General features: G+C 38.2%; 1 protein-coding gene across 2 annotated transcripts in view; it reads left to right on the plus strand.

Annotated features, from left to right (window-relative positions):
* Positions 1–21,995, plus strand: part of WNT5B (Wnt family member 5B) — a 142,097-nt gene that overhangs the window by 50,114 nt on the left and 69,988 nt on the right. The window contains exon 2 of one of the 2 annotated variants that reach the window (XM_021001520.2): positions 6,443–6,542. The exons of the other annotated variant lie outside the window; for it this stretch is intronic. Within the exon in view, the coding sequence (XP_020857179.1) occupies positions 6,456–6,542 (87 nt within the window). The 5' untranslated portion in view covers positions 6,443–6,455. The remainder of the gene's footprint in view (positions 1–6,442; positions 6,543–21,995) is intronic. 2 annotated transcript variants of the gene reach the window in all.

A 21,995-nucleotide genomic window follows, 5' to 3' on the forward strand; every position in this document is an offset into this window, starting at 1 on the left:
TTTCCCTTTTCTTCAATCCCTCCTTCCCTACTGCCTTCTTTCTCACAGACTATAAATGTACTTGTGTCATATACCTGTCACAAACTTCTAAAAAAGATAGTTCAGTCTATATTTGCTGTCTCTACTTCCTTACTGTTTCCTCAATGTAATGAATGTAAACTCAGTGTTTACACAGTGAGAAAGAGACAGAGAGGCAGACAGAGAGGTAGAGTGATAGACAGAGGCAGTAGAAAAGAAAAAGAAGTCTGGAGAGTGAGTCTAGGCATGAGTGAGGTGAAGCATCGTTTGGGCCCTTATTCATTACATTGAGTGATGAGGGGGGAAAATGGTGGGTTTCTTTAAGGGAGTTTTTGATGGACTTGGCAACAGAGGGACATGTTCTTAAGGAAATCTAACAGCCCATGATAATTTTTAAATTATGCTTTCCATTTGTTGTTCATTAAGGATGTAATAGAGCGTGAATAGAACAGTATGTAAATAGTGTCTAATTTGTGGGCTCTTTTTGTCCCTACTCTAATGCCTTGTGTTCTAGGCATAAGTGAGTTGAGGGTAGGGGAAAGGAAGAGAGTAATGAGGTAGATATGTTGTTGTACAATCATTTCTAGCACCCTAGGATAGCGCTATTATAACACCTAAATCTCTCTGGGCAGATGACCTCACTTTCTAATTTTTTGAAAAGAGTGAGGCCATTGCTCTGGAGAGCCCACATTTCCCATGCTCCAGCTTTCTGAGTACGAGATGACCCATCTCCTTATTCAGGCTAATTCCCTCTGTTCAGTCATGTCCAACTCTTCATGACCCCACAGACCACAACACACCAATACTGTCCATGGGGTTTTCTTGCCAAAGATCCTAGAGTAGCCTGCCATTTCCTTCTCCAGAGGCAAATAAAGGTTAAGTGGCTTGCCAAGGGTCACACAGCTAGTGTCTGAGGCCAAATTTGACCTCAGTTCTTCCTGACTCCAGGCCCAGAGCTCTAGCTGCCTCTCAATTTCTTCTACCCAAGCCCTTAATCCTATCCCTATATCCTCTTGGACTTTACTCTTATGAATCATTCACTTTCCCTTTTCTTCAATCCCTCCTTCCCTACTGCCTTCTTTCTCACAGACTATAAATGTACTTGTGTCATATACCTGTCACAAACTTCAAAAAAAGATAGTTCAGTCTACATTTGTTGTCTCTCTACTTCCTTACTGTTTCCTCAATCCACTGCAGTCTGATTCTGCTGAAACTCCCTGTCATCACTGATCTCTCGGCTGTGCTGATAGTCATACTATTGGAGATGGGAGAAGGAATAACTAGGACCCAGACCCTCCTTGTACTCCTATGCTGTGTCTTCCAGCTATGTGTTGGCTTTAACATTCACCTTCTGTCTTTTCTATTTCCCATACACACTGTCTGCTCACCTCATTCACTCCTACTTGACCCACTTTTCCAAACTCCTGTTCTGTCCCCAGTGCAATGAATTCCTCTCTTACTGATTGATCCTTACACTAAATTCCCTCTCTTTCTTTCAATGCACGAGCTCTACTGTGACGCAAAATTAGCTCTTGGTCTACCCTTTTTCTTCCACCATACCCAGTTGGGTGTCTAACCACTAATAACCAGCTATGAATCAATCAATCAACTAACCAACACTCATTTGTTGAATGCTTGCTATGTACCAAGCTCTGGTCTTAGCTCTGGGGATATAAAGAAAGGCAAAAACACACCGTTCCTGCCCTCAAAGAGCTCATGTTCCAGTGGGTGAGGCACATGTAAATAACTAGGTAAATACAAGATTTATATAGAGTAGATGGAAGGGAATCTCAGTTGTAAGTCACTAGCAACAGTGGGTATCTGGAAATGCCTCCTGCAGAAGGTGGAATCTGAACTGAGTCTTGAGGAAGCTAAGAAGGAGGGAGAGCATTCCAAGCTTGGGGGCAAGATATAGAGTACAAAAACATGAAGCTGGGAAATCGAATGCTGTGTGCAATGAACAGTAAAAAGGTCTATGTGACTGGATTATAGAGTGTGTGGAGGGGGAAAAAAGGATAAGACTGGAAAAGTAGGAAAGGGGCAGATTGAGAAAGGCTTTAAATGCCAAACAGAGAGAATTATATTGGATCCTGGAAGTAATAGGGAATCACCCTGAGCTTATTGAGTAGAGTGATGACATGGTAAGACCTGTGCTTTAGAAAAATCACTGTGGCTGATTGGGGGATGGATTAGAGTGGGGGAGGAGGTGAAAAATTAGTATTAGGAGAAAAATAAGATCAATTAAAAGACTATTGCATTAGTCCAGGCGAAAGGTGATGGAGGCCTGTATTAAGGTGGTGGCTATGTAGTGGAGAGATGGGAGCATATATGAGAGATGTTGTAAAGGTTGAAATAAGATTTGAAAACAGATTGTACATGCAGGGTGGGTGAGAGATGAGTTGGGGATGAAACCATGGTTGATAGCCTGAGTGACTGAGAGGATGGTGGTGCCTTTGACAGTAATAAGAAAGGAAGGAAGAAGGGAAAGTTGGTGAGGGGAGGCAGAGAAAAATAATGAGTTATATTTTGGACTCATTGAATTTCAGATCTAGTTTGAGATGTCCAAAGAGCAATGAGTGATTGAGGACTAGGACTCAGGAGATAAGTAGTTTAGGGCTGGATAGATAGATTTGGAATCATTTCTATAGACATGATAATTGAATCCGTGGGAGCTAATGAGATCACCAATAGATAGTATAGAGGGAGAAGAGAAGAGGGCCCAGGACAGAGCTTTGGGGAATACCTGAGGCTAGAGGGCATGACATGGATGAAAGTTCAGCAAGCAAGAATGAGAAGGAATAGGCAGGAGAAGAACCAGGAGAGAACAGTGTCATGAAAACCTAGAGAGAAGAGTATACAGGAGGAAATGGTGACCTAGGGTATCAAAAACTACAGAGATGAGGATTGAGAAAAGGCTATTAGATCTAGCAATTAAGAGTTCATTGGTGAGGCAGCTAGGTGGCACGTGGATAGAGTATTGTTCCTGGAGTCAGGAGGACCTGAGTTTAAATCCCGCCTCACACACTTGACACTTACTAGCTGTGTAACCTTGGGCAAGTCACTTAACCCCATTGCCTAGCCAAAAAAAAAAAAGTTCATTGGTAACTTTGGGGAGGGTAAATGACAGCTGAATGATGACATCAGAAGACAAACAAAAATTAGAGGAAAGGAAGTAAAGGTACCTAGTCTGCATTCTCAAGCAGTTGAACAGAGAAAGGACAAAGAGATATCAGATAAGGCTGCTTCCTGATGTTCTTAAACATAGGGCATCGTGTGCAGCCAAATGCCATCATTACCTGTGACACACAGCTATTTGTTCTTTCTTTGCCAGATGATCTTGTGATACCTTTAACCTCTCACACATAACTTTCCAACCTTTGTTGATACTACTCTTTCTTATATTAGATATTCAAGTCATATCAGGCAGCCATGTAGCTCAGTCGATAGAGCCCTGGGCAAGTCACATAACCTTTGTTTGCCTCATTTTCTTCATCTGTAAAGTGGTGATAATAAAAAAAAACCTTATCTCCCAGCATTGTGAGGATCAAGTAGGATAATATTTGTAAAGTGTTTAGCACGTCTGCCACATAGTAAGTGCTATATAAATGTTAGCTATTATCAGTAGTAGTAGTAGTAGTAGTAGTAGTAGTAGTAGTAGTAGTAGTAGTAGTAGTAGTAGTGGTATGCTGGCTGTTCCCAGCAGGCTTTCCAAATTTCCTGGAACATGCTGCTTCCTTATCTTTACCTGTTGAGATCATTCACTTTCTTTAAGGCCAGGCTCAAATACTTACTTTTCCATGAAGCCTTCCCTGATGGTAGCAGATGAAAATGATCTCAAAATTTGCCTTCAACTCTCCTTTGCCCTCTCTCTCAGTTCTCCTTATATCATCCTTCTTTATGTATATACCACATTGTCCTTATTAGACTGTTAGCTCCTTGAAGACAAAGACTGTCATTTCTCATCTTTATATTTCTAGCATCTAGAACAATGTCTTGGACGTGGTAGGTACTTAATAAATGTTTACTAAATGAATTAAATTGTATGCCATGCACATGCACCCTGGGAAAATTACTGGACTCTTTATAGTCATTATATAGTGACTCATTTTAAGAACTCCGAATGTTTTATCTTTATTTAGTCTTATGATGCAAGGGGGGAAAAGCCATTTTTGATCAAAGTTGACATCCTATACTTCAGAATAGGTTTCATCATACAGAGAGAGGAGTGCATAAAAGAAGGGTTAGCAATGTCTCTGTGCTTTCACATATGGTAGCAGCATTCAGTTTCCTCATCTTTAATATGAGAAAGTTGGATTGATAGCCTCTGTTTGAGGCAAACCTAATGCTAGCACTCTCATAGTTCAGATTTGATGTCGGGATGAAATGAGGAACTCACATGTCACTGAACAGTTAACAAAAGGAGGTTTTTTCCTTTTCCTACCTTAAGGATATCCAATAAGGCTACCGTGGCATTTAGCTATAGACCATGGCCTCTCCTTTCCACATGGAAATGTGTCTGGACAACAGGACAGGATACTGTGCCTCTTGTAGTCTTCAGAAATCCACCAAGGCTGAGGGGCCCCAATCCTGCCTTTTTATGCCATGAAGCTGCTTCAGGGAAGCAGGGACCAATCTAGTCCTACAGACCTTTATCTCCTTGTAGGGAAAACTAATTCTTGTCACAGGAGGAAGGAGGAAGCATGGGCCTAAACTCTGTTACGAGGAAATACTGGTAGATATGAATCCTATTAGAACCTCCAAGGTCCATTTGATTGTATTCCTTTTGAAAGCTACCATAGTTTTTCCTTCCTTACTAAGATTTGACTGGACCATTAAGCAAGTATAATGATATAGACTCTGGGGAGTCTTTATCTTTATTCCCACTCACACTGGCAAGTCAGATCCCCAGATCGTGGTTAGCTATATCATCTCCCCCTCAGGGTTCTAGGCTAACTAAAAGGATTATGGGATATTCTGTAACATCATTAGCTCAAGGCTTCATTCTGTTATGCTTCCCCCAGTATCAATCACCAGGGATCATTGTCCCCATATCATTCACCAAGTAACATAAATTATAGTGGATAAAATATCAGAGTGTAGGTCATCCTCAGTTCTTGCACCTATACCAGCAGGTACAAGCTTTGGAAGTTTCTACTTGAAAAGGCTTTGATTACTGCCCCAGTGACAGAACTCAAGGATCAATCTCAGTATGGAGGGACTCATTAAACTGGTGATGATTTATTTGGCCATGGCAACACATGAAACAAAGAAAAATAAAATATGACTGTCAGTCCTGATAGTAGTGGAGTAGTGGAAAAAAAGAAGAGTCATAGGTTTTTTAGATAGTCTATAAGCATTAACTTATCTCTAAGTTCTCTAAATAGCTATTTCATACATTTAGATAGAGATAAGTCCACTGGCTAATGAATTACAAAAATGAGCACAGGGAAGGATGGTGAAATGCTAATGTGATTCAAGTTTAAGAAATATTTCAAATATTTTCTTCTGGAAGAGAGTCAGAAAGCACTGAATATGCCAAGCATCAAACAAGATCTTAATTTTATCTTTCCAGGAAATTGATACTAATATGCTAGTCATATAAGAATCAGCTGTCAGAGCAATCAGACCATTGACTAACTAGTAAGAGCAAAAGTCAAAATCAGTTTTAAATTAGAGGAAAGAATAATAAACTTAAGAAGATATTGAGAATATCTGTAAGAGCTTCAACTTTATCTATTCAAGACTGCTGCCTCATGCCCCAAACTAAAAAGTAAAAAAAACAAAGATATGACTTTGGTTATCTCCACTTCCAGCAAAAGTTTAACAGATGCCAAGCAATCATTACAATGAGGAGGCCAAAAGAGCCTAGAACCAGAATTAACCAGCAAACACTTGATAGCTTTGTCAAGTGGAAAGACATGGCAGCCAAGGAAACACTGTTTTAGAATACAAAGTCACGTGTTAAATAGTAAAAGGAAGATAGTGAAAGATTACAAGTACTATTACATCAAAAGCAGCAAAAAGCAGTGGAATTGAAAATCTTCAGAAAGTTTTCACCACTGTCATGGACTTATGAAAGGTCTAAACGGAAGAGGGATTCTCTAGGAATGGTGAGATTCTCCAGATGTGATGTGCTTGTTATACTATTTGCATCAAGCCCCAGAACATTACAGGACTTCCACAGTGATGTCCATGATTTTTCAGTAGAGATGGTAGAGGACAATCTATGCAGGGAAAAGTAAATGGATGAAAGTTGCTTATTGCTAAGACTTGCAATTGGATGAGCTATTAAAGTAGTGCCTCAGTACATTATCTCCAAATGGCAGTGAGTTGGGTTCAGAATGAATAGGAATAGTCTGGATTGTACTGTTCTTTCAATAATCCCAAGCTGCTCATTGACATAAAAACACTATCTTTTTAACAGAAATGTTTTCCTGATGATGTATGGTTGTGTGTATTCGAACACTACAATAATCAAAGAAGTAAAGCTGCAGATGACCCAGAGGGCAATGGAAAGATGCATGGTAGGTGCAAGCAGAATTTAGCATATTCCCAACAATGCTATCATAAAGGAAATGTATTATTGGAAAAAGAGGTCGGGTTAGTGGTGGCTAGCATATGGGAATCTTGAGCATACACTGGTTAAACCCATGAAACACCTAGAGGAAGATCCCAATAAAGGATCATGGATAAGAATTAAATAGGAAGAGAAGTGTGGATGGGTTGCAGTCTCCATCAATGGAGGGAATGTGCACACCAATGAGCCCACAAATTCATTGAATCATGGCAGTTACTAAATAAACTAGTTATTAAATATTTCAACAGAAACATGATCTCAATATAGGTACTATCCCTTCAATAGTGTGGATTGAAACTTATCCACACTCTCTTATCCTGTTTGGTTTTTGTTCATATTTTCTCCATAAGTTCCCCACAGAGAATCCACCTAACATAATTAAAGTCTTCCACTGGTTCTTTTAAAATTTTGTAGATACCAGTGCATATTTAGGTAATCCATTGGTTATCCTTTATTCTTTTTTTTTCCCTTGTGAATGTAGAGAACCATTTATTGTAGTTCGAGAGTCAGGAATTGAACAGAGGACATTGTCAGTGGAGAAAAAAAAGAAATAGGAAAAGAAAAACAAAATTTTTTAAACAGGCTTAATTTCTTTAAAACACTTCATGGTTTCAAAAATCCTTTTTTCCCCGCCAAAGGAAATTCAAGAATTCAAGCATTGTATGCAGGGGCAGCAATACAAAATCCTTTTGCATGTGTTGCTGTTTAGAAAAACATGCTTTTAACATTTCCCACACTCTTTCTGCGTTGGTATATCCTTTATTCTTGATACTTGACTGGCCCACCTTATTTTCATACGTAGAATTATAGGAACGTAGCTTGAAGGTACCTTAGAGACCACTGAATCCAACCCCCTCACTTTACAAATGAGAAAACTGAAGCTGAGAGATGTTATTTGCCCAGTCTTCCTGAAGTCTTCCTGACTTCAAGCCCAGAACTCTATCCACTGTCCTGGTTATGTTCTGTCATGCATAAAATTCATCACTGGAAATATGCTGCATATGACTTTTTCCCGACATGCTTTTGTATTACCTGCAATTGTGATTCCTTGGCAGTTACGGTACCCCATTATTCAAAACCATGTAAGTATTGTTAGTTATTGTTATCAGTGTTAAAATGATGGGCTTTTGCAATGGGGGATAGATGGAGATCATTTAAAGTGCTGTACAATTTCTGAAATGCATCTTAGTTCAGTTTTTCCCTTTTATTTCATTCTGAGGCCAAATTCTTTAGTACCTTTCCAAGACTTATTTATGAATTTATGGATTGAGTCAATAGATTACTCATTCAACTATTTGTCATAATTGAGGCAATATGTATTTGTGATCCATTTATTTTTCCCATTTAGATAGCTAGGCTGATCTGTTTTGAATCTCTGTGGATTTTATTGAGGAGGCAATACAATGTGACTCTCAAACAAGAGCTTCTGTAGAACCTATCCATTAATAGGGAAATCCTCTTCTTTTTGCACATGGCAAATATCTATGACAATCACAAACACCTTTGTTCAGCATATGTTCCTGTTTGCTGTCCTTCTAATGCTGATGTTCAGGCTTGTGGTGCTCACATCAGTTCTAGAAGAAACTTATATGATTTTGAGACACTTTGTTTGAGCTGCATTTTGCTCCATTGGGAGCATTCCTTTTTTAAAATTAGCAAATGATAAAAAGTTGTTTACTTTGTCTTCTTTTTACTTCTCTCTCGTGTGTGACTGTCAAAACATGGTCTGTAGAAAAATCAATTAGAGGGGCAGCTAGGAGGAGCTGAATTCAAATCTGCCTGAGGTACTGTGTGACCCTAGGCAAGTCACTTAACCCTGATTGCCTAAAAAAAGAAAGAAATTAGAAAAGCCTCTTTTCTTCATAGTGTGTGTGTATCAAGGATACCTTTAATGTATCCAGCAACATTTTTCATAAGATCTTCTAGCAATGAGAAAGTAGGCTTATGAATTGTTAGTTATGAATAGTTAGGTGTCTTCATGGTTGGCTTCTCTTTTGGTAATATTTTTTTCCCATTCTTTTACCAACTTCCACTTTGACTTATCTTGAAAATTGGTCCCTGTTTGACTTTAAAATTGTTACCTCCAGCATAGATTTCCCAAATGAATGAAGCATTTATTAAGCACTTACTTTGTACAAAGCAGTATTCTAAGGGCTGGGGATAGAAATAGAAAAGCAAGTCAGTCCCTTTTCTCAGTGAGTTCACAATCAAATGAGGGAGACAACAGCTGCAAGTCTTATGGTTGTTAAGGTACAGCCACAAAGCAGATGGTGATGCTTCTTCTTTAATGTCATTTCCGTGGATAAAATCAAATAAGTTTCTGATGTTGACAGTGCCAAGGACTTTGGTGGCAAGAACTTTCTTTTCTGGGTCTTTAGTAGATGTGCCTGTTGTACCTGCAAGAGCAATTGGAAGCATCCGTACAGGGTTGCTTCCCAGGATGATGGCTGAGAGCACTGAGCTAGACATAATGCCTTTCCCAAGGTTCTTGGGTTCAGGGTTCTGGGCTGTCTCTGTTAGGGTCTAAGAGGAGATATTAGTAAAAGTGATAGTGGTGGTTGACCTCTCTGGCATGTACTACTTTCTGTCTCTTCCTCAAGGTGCCTTGCTTTTTCATCTAGGCTGGCTTGCCATCCTTATGGGTGCAGTTGGTGGGGATGGCTGAGTCCTTCTCTGCAGGAGCTGTTTTCTCAGATGGTGACAATGAGGTCTGGGCTGGATTCTTGTGCCTATCTACATGTTGATGGCAATTTTTTGCCTATTGGTAAGAAAGATGGGCCCTTCATCCAGAAGCCCTCAATGATGGCTATGGTAACTGGGTTAGAAGCAGATTTGGTAGTTTGGGGAACAGACTGTCTCCATCAGGGTCCAAGGGAAGAAGGTGGTCAAGGTGATTGTAGGAGTGCTAGGTTGACTTGCCTGCCTTGCATATATTTCTTCTGTATTTCATCAGATACTGACAGTCTTTCAGCAAAAAAAAAATTATTATGAACTTAACAATCATCAATACGTTCTAAATTTCAAAGAACAAAAATAGGCCGACATATGAAACTGGCTTATATATGAAATTCTAACAACTGTCCTATTTGTGACCCCTTCTGAACTTATTTTTGTTTTCTTTTGTTTTTTAAATGTTGTATCATCTTTTATTCCTTATTTAGTGTCTCTATAACTTCCCACTAACTCAGCCCCCTTAGAAGCCCCCTCTTGTAACAAAAAGCGTAGTTTATAACACATAAGCATTATAGACATAGTCATTCTTCCTAACTTTATTTTTTTAATGGTATTTTCACATCCTCTTCCTCATACAATATATTGGATATTGGAATCGGTGAATCCCAAATGTGGTATTTCACTATCTTTTCTGATGAGCATAGATTACCATAGAAGTGTCAGCAGATCTGTTACATTTCACATCTCTTTGTTTTTCTCCTAGTTTCATCCAAAAGTGACCTTGAGATATGACTGACTCACCCTCATACTAAGTTCTCTGTCTCTGCAATCTTCTTTTCCCACTGAAAACTTTTTTTGAGGCGGGGTGGAGGGTGGGGGGAGAAGAAGACCACAACCTGATGATTGATGGCATGGTAACGGTGATAAATATTTCTGACCACAACAACACTTGAATATCATATACTTAGTCACTAAAGCAATTTTCATTAGTTACATGGTTTATTTAACATAAAGAAATTACAAAGGAAACCATTGAAGGGCTGTGTTCTGACTTGTTCAAAGAAGCACTCATGCTGATGAAATTACAGAGTGTTGAAGTATTGGAAGAAGTAAGGTAATAGTCTTCTAACATCTTCTTCCAAATGTGACTATATAAAGGATTTGTGATTTCATCAGTGTGGGAACTTCTTTTCACCAGCTGCATACCATCTATGACTTAGTGGATGAGTCTTGAGGAGTTGCCTGAAGTGACAGAGGTTAATAGACTTTCCCAGTGTCATACACTCATAATAAATGTTAGAGAAGGGAAGTTGAACTCAGCACTTTCTGTCTCCAAACTCAGAACTCTATTCACTGTAACATTTTCCAAATGAAATATGAATTATATTCAATAGATTAGATAACAATACTTTCCATAATTTTATATGGTATAGCCTGTGTTTGCACTTGCTGGGTATCCAAGATGCCTCCTGACGTGCTTCAATAGGAGTAGCATCCCACACTGGCTTGTGTCCTCCCTTCCTTAAGGCCAGAGTAAGGCAATGTGTCACTTTACCATTAACTAGAAAGGGAATACAGTTTATAATTTTGCCCGGTAGGTGGTGCTGTATAAGCCATCAGTTTAGTGTTATCATCAAGGTCTCTCGGATACATGTGCAAATTCACTAGCTATTTATCTGACAAGTGAATTGCTCCAAGAGGCTGTACAAGAAAGAAAGCCTCCCTGGCCTTGGTTCTCAGCCTCGAGTAAGAGATATTGACATATGTACCTGGATTATTTGAAAATTTATAGGAAATCTACTCACTCTACATCTAGAAAATTTTCTAGCTCAGTCTTGACTTTATATATTTATGTTGTGCAGACAATTAGTTTTCATTGGCTATGTGTTTTATTAAACATAAAAAATTCCAAAGAAACCATTACATATTATCCTCCCCAAGTGCTTTCCCTAGGCCCTCACTGTACCTGTAAGTCATGGAAAGGGGATGGTGGGTAGAGGGATTGCTTCTGTCCAGGGCTCAGCTCCAGGTCCTAAATTGGAACAGGGAAAGCAATGAAATAAGGGGGCATGACAGGGCTCAGACTGGCTTACTAGCCTTCTGACCACCAAAGAGGTTTCATGGTAGCTACCAGTCCAGTCCTAACGTATAATCTCCTCCACAAAGCTTTGTCTCTATTTTTGCCCAAAGATCTCAGCTTCTATAATATTGCACTCCTGGGTGGTCTATCCCAGCTGCTCCAGATTTATGCCAAAGCAACAATCAGCAGAAGAATGGCCTCATGGCTTCCAGTAGTTCTCTGTCATTCTCTCTCTGTCTTCCTCAAGCATCAAAGAAAGGCTAAGGGGAAGGACCAACCTACGTGACTACACACAGAATCTCATCTGTTTTCCCACCTGTTGCACAGACAGTACCTTCTTCCTTCCTGCATGGGTGTGATTAAGGTAGTCCAGCTTCTGATTTAGTTCCCTGTGGGAACCCTCAGGACCCCTCTGACTCCTACAGAGATGAAATGCATATATTAAACATTCAATCCTCCATAAAGTTTTCCAAATGAGTTTGTAATCTGAAGCCAGTACAATGTTACCTTCACTGCCATTTCTCCAAAAAAGTCCTTTTCCAATCATGGGTTCCCAAAGGCTGTGCCAGTGAAACACAATTTCTACCATGCTAGAAAGGCTTCAGGTTTGGGCCTCACAATAGACTTCATCTGTTCAAAAACAATGCTAAGTACAAAGCATTATCAGAAGGCTGGCTACTAAGTGATGATTTTTTTTTGTTCTGGTATCAAATAAAACAAAGAAAAAATACAAAATAATCATGATTCCTATGTGACCCTCCTCTACTCAGTCAGTCAATGGGCATTTATCGAGTGCCTCCTATGTGCCAAACATTGTGCTAGGCGCTGGGATACAAAGAAAGGCAAAAAGATGGTCTCTGCTCTCAAGGAGTTCACAGTCTAATGGAGGAGATAACATGAAAACAACTATGTTCAAACGTGGATAAAGTGGAGGTAACCAATAGAGGGAAGGTGGAGATTAAGTAGGGATTAGGAAAGGCTTCTCATAGAAGATGAGATTGTAGCTGGGACTTAAAGGATGCTGGGGAAATCAGGAGGTGGAGAGGAGGAGGGGAAAAGCTACTGAACATGCCTGAAGTGAAAACTGTTTTATTTAAGGAACAGCCAGAAGCCCAGTGTCACTGAATCTTAGAGTATATGGAAGGAGATGGTAGCACTGGTGGAAAAGAGACAGAATGCTGAGAAGAAGACAATTCTTAGACCATCTGCAAACATTAATTTTACTGTTGGTGCTCTTAATGTGTGGTCTTTATCCAAGACCAAATTGCTGATATGCCACTGGAGGAATTGAAGCATGTGCATGCTGACATTTTTGCCATAAATCAAACAAGAAATAATCAATGGCATCTCTTGAAGGTGTTTTGGATGAGTCTATATACTTGTACCTTCAGGGTCCTGGCATTAAATTCATCCATCTTTTAAATGTGCTGCAGTTTTCCCACTTCTACTGAAAAGTCCATCTATCTGCTTTTCACCACAGGGCTAGCTGGTAATTCATTCCACCCCCAACACAGTGTCTGTGCTTTCCCCTGGGAAGAGAATGTTGGCATGTGTCCATACTCCTTGTCAGATTATCTGTAGCTGACAGTTGTGTGAAACATTCTTCTCAGTTGTTTTTCTTTATAAGAAAATAGAGTTTGCATTCATTATGATCAGGTACAATTTCTTTGGTTGGAAGAGCAATAAGTGGACCACTACTTTTGTCTTTTTTTCTGTGCTTGGAACCTAAGGAAATACTGAAGGTAATATGCTGGTCTCACAGGATCTCTACACACTCTCTCTCCCTTTGGAAGTTCATTAATATAATAAAGATACAATAAGAAGCAAGTATCAAAAAATTAAAATAAAAAAAATATTTTTTTAATTTTTAAAAAGAAGCAAGCATCCCAGATCACTTTGCCTTTCTTGTAAAACCTGCCTATATGTTTTTGTCAAAATGGAGATGGACATGACAAATCATATACATAGCAGAACAAGCTTTTTTTTTGTTTGTTTGCTTATAACTTTCCTTGAATTGCAAGGAGGAAACTTTGAATATTTGTTCTTCTTCCCACAAAGCTTATTCTCTAATAAAAACAAAGTTACTGGAGATTATGAAGTACAGAACATTTCAACCAAAAACACAAATAAGGAACTTATTGTTGATTTTCTCTAAGGATGGGCATTCTGACTTCATTTGGTATTTAGGGAAGTCTCTAGGTAGCATTCTGACCCTAGCCATCCCTAAGAGGTTTGGACCTGGCTAGATCACATTGTCACATTGGATAGTTACTCATACCCTTCTGCCCCCTTTAACATTTTCACAGAATAAATCATGTTTAAATAAACATCAAGAACAGCCTTGGAAAAATATACCACCAAAGGACATTATGAAGGAGAGAAGTGGAAGAAAGAGAGAAATATCCTACTTCTTTGCCTTTGTGATTTGTGGGGAGGGGAAAGACTGATTGCACACTGTGAACTTCAAGGTTGTTTTATTGAACACCAGTTGATGAGCCTGGTTCTTCTACTTAACTGTTTCAGTTGCCTATCAGCTTGGAAGGATCTGTTGATAGGTATCTGCTCTTGTGATGGCTTGGAGAGAAGGGATATTTACAATATTATTTTTTTAAAAGGCGCTTAGGCTCACAGGGACTCTGAGAACTCCTCTAGTGGAACCCTCAGTACCTGAGTAACTTTATTCTCTACAATAAAACTTGTGACTAAAGACCTCATGAAGGTACACCATTCATGCCCCTGGAGAAGAGCGGGCCTCTCTGTTGTTGTTCATTGGAAAAATTTTTAAGAGTTTTCTAGGGATGATGACCACAAAAGCTTCTATCAAGAATGACAAAGAACTGAAGACTTTGCCTCCAGAAATACTGATGGGCAGGGAGAATTTTCTAATGATCTTCACAGAGTACATAGTATATGTCTTTCTTCCATTACCAAGTAATTGTTATCAATTCTCAATGTACAAGCCAGTTTTCTGGAGAAGATGGTAAGGAAGTTTGAAAAAATGCCTTTTTTAACAACTCAGTATATCAGAAAGAATGGTGTTCCTTATAAAAAATGGAAGAAGAGGTTCCATGTTAGAATTAAAAAAAGAATAAGGATCTCAAGAGGCAAAAGGAGGAATACAGGCCCACAGAGGAGCAAGTAGCAGCTTTTTCTTCAAGGAATTATGATGCTGATTCATATTTATCATTGAAAGAGAGATTCTCTAGTAAGGGTCAGAAAAAGAAAAAATGAGTAGCAGTGGTTGGTGACTTCCTCCTGTGGAGTACTGATAATAGTAGAGAGGTCTACTGACTTCCTCTGACATATATCCAATGGCATGACAGAAAATGACTCTGTAATTGTCAAATTATATTACTTCTACTCATGTCATCCAGGACATGACAGAAAACCTCTGCGGAATTATCGAAGCAAATGACCGCTACACATTTCACATGAGCACAAATTATATTTCTAGGCAAAATCTAGAAGGTTCTTAAAGAGTATGATTTTGGGCAAGAAATTGAAGACCATAGGAGCACATATGGCAGGGTCTTAAGAAGAGAAAGGGAGATTTGAGAAGCTGGCTAAGAAAAGAGTGTTTAAAAAAAAAGATTTGGATTTCTTGACATTTTAAAATATAGAAATGATGGACTTATAGAGATAAAATATATCTAATGGGACTGGTAAGAATATATTTGCCAGAATTTTTTTTAATCTAATAAAAAAGACTTTAATCTGAATAGGAAAGTAAGGGGGAAAACCTGCTTTCCTATATTCACCACCCTAGATACCAGGGACAGTAGCTGCTATGTAGCAAGAATAGCAGTAGAGGTACCCAGGAATTCAAAAGACCAAAATTCAAGAAAGAAGCAGGCAACAAAACCTATAGTTTCTAATGTCTGTACACAGATGCACAAAGTATTAGGGAATGAGTAGCATAAATTGAGACCATATGTAGATGGAGACACATCTCTCTGTCTCTCTTTCTATCTCTCTCTGTCTCTCTCTTTCCTGCTATCTACACATACAATGTATGTCTGTCTGTATGTATACAAGCGTGTGTATATATGAGTATGCGTATATGTATACATATACATGAATTTATATAATTCTGTGATTTATTTATAGTTATAAATACTACTGAAACTTGAGAAGATGAGGCCCATAACTAGACTATGACTCTGAAAGGCTATCCCTTATTCAAAAGGAAAAGGATAGGTAAAAGGTGAAGTAGAGTGGCATTGTATCTTAAGAATATATAATTATGTGAAGAAGTCCAGGAGCATGGAAACAAAGTGAAGAGAATTTAGTGCAAAAATCAAAGGAGGCAGAAACAGAAGTGATGCTATTGGAGGATGTAACAGACCATCTGCACAGAAAGAGGAAATAGATGATGAATTTGCAGAATATCTCACAAGCCTAGATGATGTATGATATAGTAATGAAGGAGGGGATTCCAGTTCTCGTTTTTCTTTTTTTTTTCCTTCTTAATTTGTTTTGATTTATCAACAATCATTTCCACAAGCTTTCGAGTTTTAAATTTTTCTCCCCCTCCCTCCCCAAAATGCTGCACAATCTGATATAGGCTATACATATACATTCCTATTAAACATATTTTCACATTAGTGATGTTGTAAGGAAGAATTAGAACCACTAGGAGGAACCACCAGAAAGAGGAAACAAAGCAAAACAGAAGAAAAAAAAAGGCAAATAGTATGCTTCAATCTGTATTCAAACTCCATAGTTCATTCTTTGGATATGGATAGCATTTTCCGTCATGAGACCTTTGGAGATGTCTTTGATCCTTGCATTGCTGAGAAAGGCTAAGTCTATCAACATTAGTCATTGTACAACATGGCTATTACTGCGTACAACGTTCTCCTGGTTCTGCTCACTTCACTCATCATCAGTCCATACAAGTCTTTCCAGGTTTTTCCAGTTCTCTTGAAATCCACTGAAGCTTCTTCTCCCACACAAAGCAGGGAAAATAATTTCCTGATACGCTTTTAATGATAATTTCATCCTTCAAAAAGTAGAGGAAATAATGAAGGAGAAATTCTACTCTACATCTGATCTCATTAACAAGGGGGAACTGGTTGCTGAGGTTAAAATAATGGGAATCTTTCAGAGGAATTACTCTATATTAGAATTTGTAGTAAGCAAAGGAGAAGGAATCCAGAAATAGTCTTACAATGCACCCTTGATTTTGGGAGAGCAGATTTCAAAGGCTTCAGAAGAAAAATAAGTAGGATCTCATGACCTAAAATTCTAAAGTGCAAGCAGAAGGGGAGGCTGAGTAGCTCTGAAGAATGAAATTAAGAGAAACAATTCCCATGTTGAAGGAAAAAGGGAAGTCATCTACCTAGATTGATGTGAATATGCTAAGTAGTAATTGAATGACTTAGATTTTTTTTAAATAGACATATACAGAAGATGGAAAGCAGGAGAGGTAAGGGATGATAAATAAAATATCCTGTCAAGATCATTAAATCTCAAAGTAAACTAAACTGGGCGAGAAAAACTAAGACAACAAAAAATGATTTTAGCTATATTAAAGAGGAAGATTAAAGAACGGATAGGACAAGATAACAGGTGACATGGGGAAGGCAAGGTTGCTTAACTTTTGTGTTTCTTCTCTTTTCTTTGCCTAACAGGATAATGTTTGCACTGGAAAGGACAGAACCGAAAACAAAACAGAAACAAAAACAAAAACATGACAAAAAGCTCAAAAGGTTAATAAGGATTTAATACTCAAGAAGGGAAAAAGTAAAAGAGTACCTGGCTGCACTTGATGAGTTCAGTTCACCAGGAACTAAAAGAACTAGAAAATATGATCTTTGAAGGCTTGTGAGGATAAATACTTCAGGATTGCAGAAAAATAGATATCATCTTAATTTTCAAAAAACAGAAAATTGTACAGTCTACAAACAATAAACCAGTGATCTTTGATTCCTGGGGGAAATCCTTAAAAGCATTATTAAAGGAATGCCTAATGCACATCTAGAAAAGAAAGCAGTAATCACAAAGAGGTGGCATGACCTCATCAAGAACAGGTTCATGCTGAGCTAATCATTTTTACTAGAATGGTAGATAGAGGAGATTATGTAGTTATAATTTACCTAAATTTCAGGAAGCATTTAACTGCTGATATTCCCGATATTCGTGTGAACAAATTGGAGAGATTTGGGCTAGAGCTAGACAATGGCACAATTAGGTGACATTTAACTGGTTGAATAGTTGGACCCAAGAATAGTCATTAATGATTTGATGTTAGCTTTCAAGGAGATCTTTCCCTAGGGATCTGAGCTGTTTAACTTTTTTTGTCAATGTCTTAGATAAAGGAAAAGATGGCACACTTATCAAGTTTGCAGGTAATGTAAAACTAGGGGAGATAACACATTGCAGAAGAGAAACAGAATATAAGAGATCAAGTAATATGAAACAAAGGGATACTTTCTTTCCTTTTGAAATAGTATTTTATTTTTCCCAATTACATGTAAAGACAATTTTTAACATTCATTTTTTTAAAATGAGCTCCAAATTTTCTTTCTTCCTCTCTCCCCTCCTCCTTCTCTAAGATTATGAACAATTTGATATGGGTTATATATGTGCAATCATGTAAAATATATTTCCATATTAGTCATGTTGTGAAAGAAGAAACAGAACAAAAGGGGGGAAAACTTGAAAAAAATAAAGGAAGTGCAAATAGTATGCTTTGATCTACATTCAGACTCCACCTGTTCTTTCTTTGAATGTAGACAGCATTTTCCATTGTGAATACAAGAATTGTCTTGGATAATTGAATTGCTGAGAAAAGCTAAATCATTCATAGTTGATTGTTGCACAATGTGACTAATACTGGGTACAATGTTCTCCTAGTTCTACTCACTTCATTTTGCATCAGTTTATGTAAATCTTTTCAGGTTTTTCTGAAATCCACTTGCTCATCATTTTTTTTTACACAATTCCATTACATTCATATACCACAACTTGTTCAGCCATTCCCCAGTTGATGGGCATCCCTTCAATTTCCAATTCTTTGCCACCACAAAAAGAGCTGCTATAAATATTTTTGTATCTGGAGATCCTTTTCCCTTTTTAATGATCTCTTTGGGATATAGACCAAGTAGCTGTATTGCTGGATCAAAAGATATGGACAGTTTGAATGCCGTTTGGGCATAGTTACCAATTGCTCTCCAGAATGGCTGGATCAGTTCACAACTCCACCAATGGTGCATGAGTGTCCTAATTTTTTCCTTTTCTGTCATGTTAAATAATCTGATAGGTGTGAGGTGGTACCTCAGAGTTGTTTTAATTTATGCTTCTCTAATCAATAGTTATTTAGAATATTTTTCGTATGACTAAGATAGGTTTCATTTCTTTATTTAAAACTTCCTGTTCATATCCAAAGGGATACATTTAAGGTCTTAAATTTAGAGTCAAAAATTGAACTCTATTAATCAAAGATGATGGCGATATGATTAGACAAAAGTTCAACAGAATAAGGTCAAGGGTTTTTAGTGAAAGTTCAATGTAAATCAGCAGTGGGCTATGACAGCCAAAAAATTAGTATTATTTTAAGGCACTAGGCTCGAAGTCAGGAAGACCTGGGTTCAAATCCTGCCTCAGACACTTATTGACTGTTTAACCTTGGGCAAGTCATTTAATTTCTCCTGTGCCTTATGTTCCTCATTTGCAAAATGAGGAGAGTGGATTTAAGGGCCTCCAAGGTTCCTTCTAACTCTAAATACTAGCTACTACATATAAGTAAGGATGGGCAGTAGCAAATAGGCATTTTGCTTTAGTCTGGACCCTCTGGAAGATAATTGTGGAGCTCATTTAAAAGGCCTTGTAGTATTTGCTACATATGCTAAATACACATACATATGAATATTGCTATATTTGTTATACATATATAACACATACATTGCTACATTTGCTATATACACATACATCTGAGGTATGTAAATTTTTTAGCAAGTAGATAAAAAATATCTATTATTCAGACTGGGCAGCTATTTGGCACAGTGTATAGAGTGCTGGGCCTGGAATCAGGAAGACTCATCTTCTTGAGTTCAAATGTGGCCTCAGACACTTACTAGTTATGTGACCCTGGGCAAATCACTTAACCCTGTTTTCCTCAGTTTCCCCATATATAAAATGATCTGGAGAAGAAAATGGCAAAACATTCCAGTATCTTTGCCAAGAAAACCCCAAATGGAGTCATGGAGAGTCAGACACGACTGAATGACAAAATTTTCAGACTATGATTTGCAGTTGGATGGACAACCCATAGATATGGTCTATTATTATGTCTTTGACAGATACTATGGATGGACAGTGAACCGGCATCAGAATTAGATAAAAGACTAGATTGCCTTTAGGGAAGGAAGTTTTTTCCCCAATGATTCCAAGCTTCTCCCTGAAACAAAACACTTCCCTCCTTTTTTAAACATTGGTGTTTTTCTAGCAGTGCTTTACATCTGCAAGTACTAGAATATAACAGTCTGAAGAATTATTGTTGAGGTGTTCAATAGAGAGGTTGATGTAAGTTGTCGTTGTTGTTGAGCTGTTTTTCAGTCATGTCTGACTTTTCATGACCCCATTTGGGGTTTTCTTGGCAAAGATACTGTAATAGGGTTGCCATTTCCTTTTCTGGCTCATTTTACAGATGAGAAAACTGAGGCAAACAAGGTTAAGTGACTGACTTTCCCAAGGTCACACAGCTACTGAGAGTCGGAGACCAGATTTGAATTAATCCTGATTCCAGGGCCTGGCACTCTATGTACTACCCCACCTGGCTGCCAAAAAAAAATGTTAGAACCTAGATTCGAACCCAGATACCTTGGCTTTAAGCCCAGCACCCTTTCTGCCACACTAAACTGCTTACTCAGGGATATGAGTACGCTTCAACATGTTACCTAAGAAGAATTACATAGAAGTGCATAAGAATGTTGTCAGAAAGATCAATGACTAGGAAAGGAAAAAGGCCACTTGAGCAGCAGGAGCAGGGAATAATCAGTGGAGACATACTCCATTAGTATATAATATCAAAAGATCCAGAGCAATTCATAAGCTTTTTTTGTGTCACAGATACCTTGGGTAGTCTGAGGAATCCTACAGTCCCCCTTCTCAGAATAATGAGTTAAAAAATCATAATTGGGGGCAGCTAGGTGGCACAGTGGATAGAGCACCATCTCTGGCTTCAGGAGGACCTGAGTTCAAATCCGGTCTCAGACACATAATACTTACTAGCTGTGTGACTCTGGGCAAGTCACTTAACCCCATTGCCTACCCCCAACCCCCCCCCCAGAATTAAAAAATCATAATTGAAGGAGATGCCAAATTCTCGTTAGAGGTTGGTGAAAATAAAGATGTAAAAATTTCCTAAGTTTATGGGCTGCCTGAAATCTGTCTATGAACTACTTATGGGGTCCGTGGATCCCAGGTTAATAACCACTGATCTAGAAGAACACCTCCTACAGGTTGGGAAGAGAATTTACAAGAAGACATAGACACAAATGCAAGACGTAAAGACATGGATGGATTGCAATATACGCTCTTGGATGGAGTACTGAAACTGATGAGATCACAAATCCATTAAAAAGTATTTATGACTAAATAGCTTTGATTAGAAAGATGAGCTATCTTTTCTAGAGAATCCAAACTGTGAATATAAAATAAGATGTTTTTATAGCACTAAAAGGTATATCATCAAATCTTAATGAATACCCCCTTGTGAAACATATACAAGAAATTTTACAAAATGCAGAGATCTCTTCCCAGTAAGAATGCACATAAAAAGGACCAATATGTAAATTGATAATATTTTATAGCATAATCCTTTATCTATGTTGTTTTTTGTGTTCTTGGGAAAAGAAATGAGTCTGATAGATATATGCTCAGAATATTAAGGGAGGAAAGACTGTGTATATAGGAAAAAGTATACCTGGCAAGGGGTGGGAATGTGACCTTTCACCCTGGAAAGCTTGTAAAGATTAAGTTAAATCTTGCCAGATATCCTTTTTCCTATATTCACACAATAAGCACCTTTTCTTCAGATGACCTATAAAGGTTAATGGAAAAATGCTGTCTCCACATATCTGATTCTTTTGGAAAGAATAGTTTTCATAATTTAAGGTTTACATGGGGTTGGCACATAGAGATGCCCGAATCTCTAAATTATTTTGAAATTCATCTTCTATTCCATTCTTTCCTCTAATGATAATACACAACATAAAAGATGCATGAGGCTTGATTAGAGGCTTTCTGAAATGAAGGAAAAGGTCCTGTAGATTGTACATTGTGTTCAGGCCTGAAACATCCAGCTGGGATTTTTTTCCATGAAAAGAGGATTTAGGAAAACCATTACCATGGGGTTAAAGGCAGAAAAGCAGTTGGGCTGCATGCGAGGGACAGATTGACATCAACAGGCTTGTTTCAGGCCCTAACGGCAGAGTGGGAAGTCATTCTCAACTTAGTGTCTCTGGGAGTTTCTGGCAGGTCCTCAGCTATTAGATATGTCAAGTAGAAATATACCAAAGAATGGGAAAGAATTGGCTCAGGGTCTTGGTAATGACATATGAAGACTTCACATCTAGGGTGCCAGCTGAAATGTAATCATGTTCTCATGTCTAATTTCAGGGCAAATAATGCATAGCTCACTTG

Source organism: Phascolarctos cinereus, unplaced genomic scaffold, assembly GCF_003287225.1.
Source record: "Phascolarctos cinereus isolate Bilbo 61053 unplaced genomic scaffold, phaCin_HiC Scaffold_1;HRSCAF=81, whole genome shotgun sequence".
Classification (NCBI taxonomy): Eukaryota; Metazoa; Chordata; class Mammalia; order Diprotodontia; family Phascolarctidae; genus Phascolarctos; species Phascolarctos cinereus.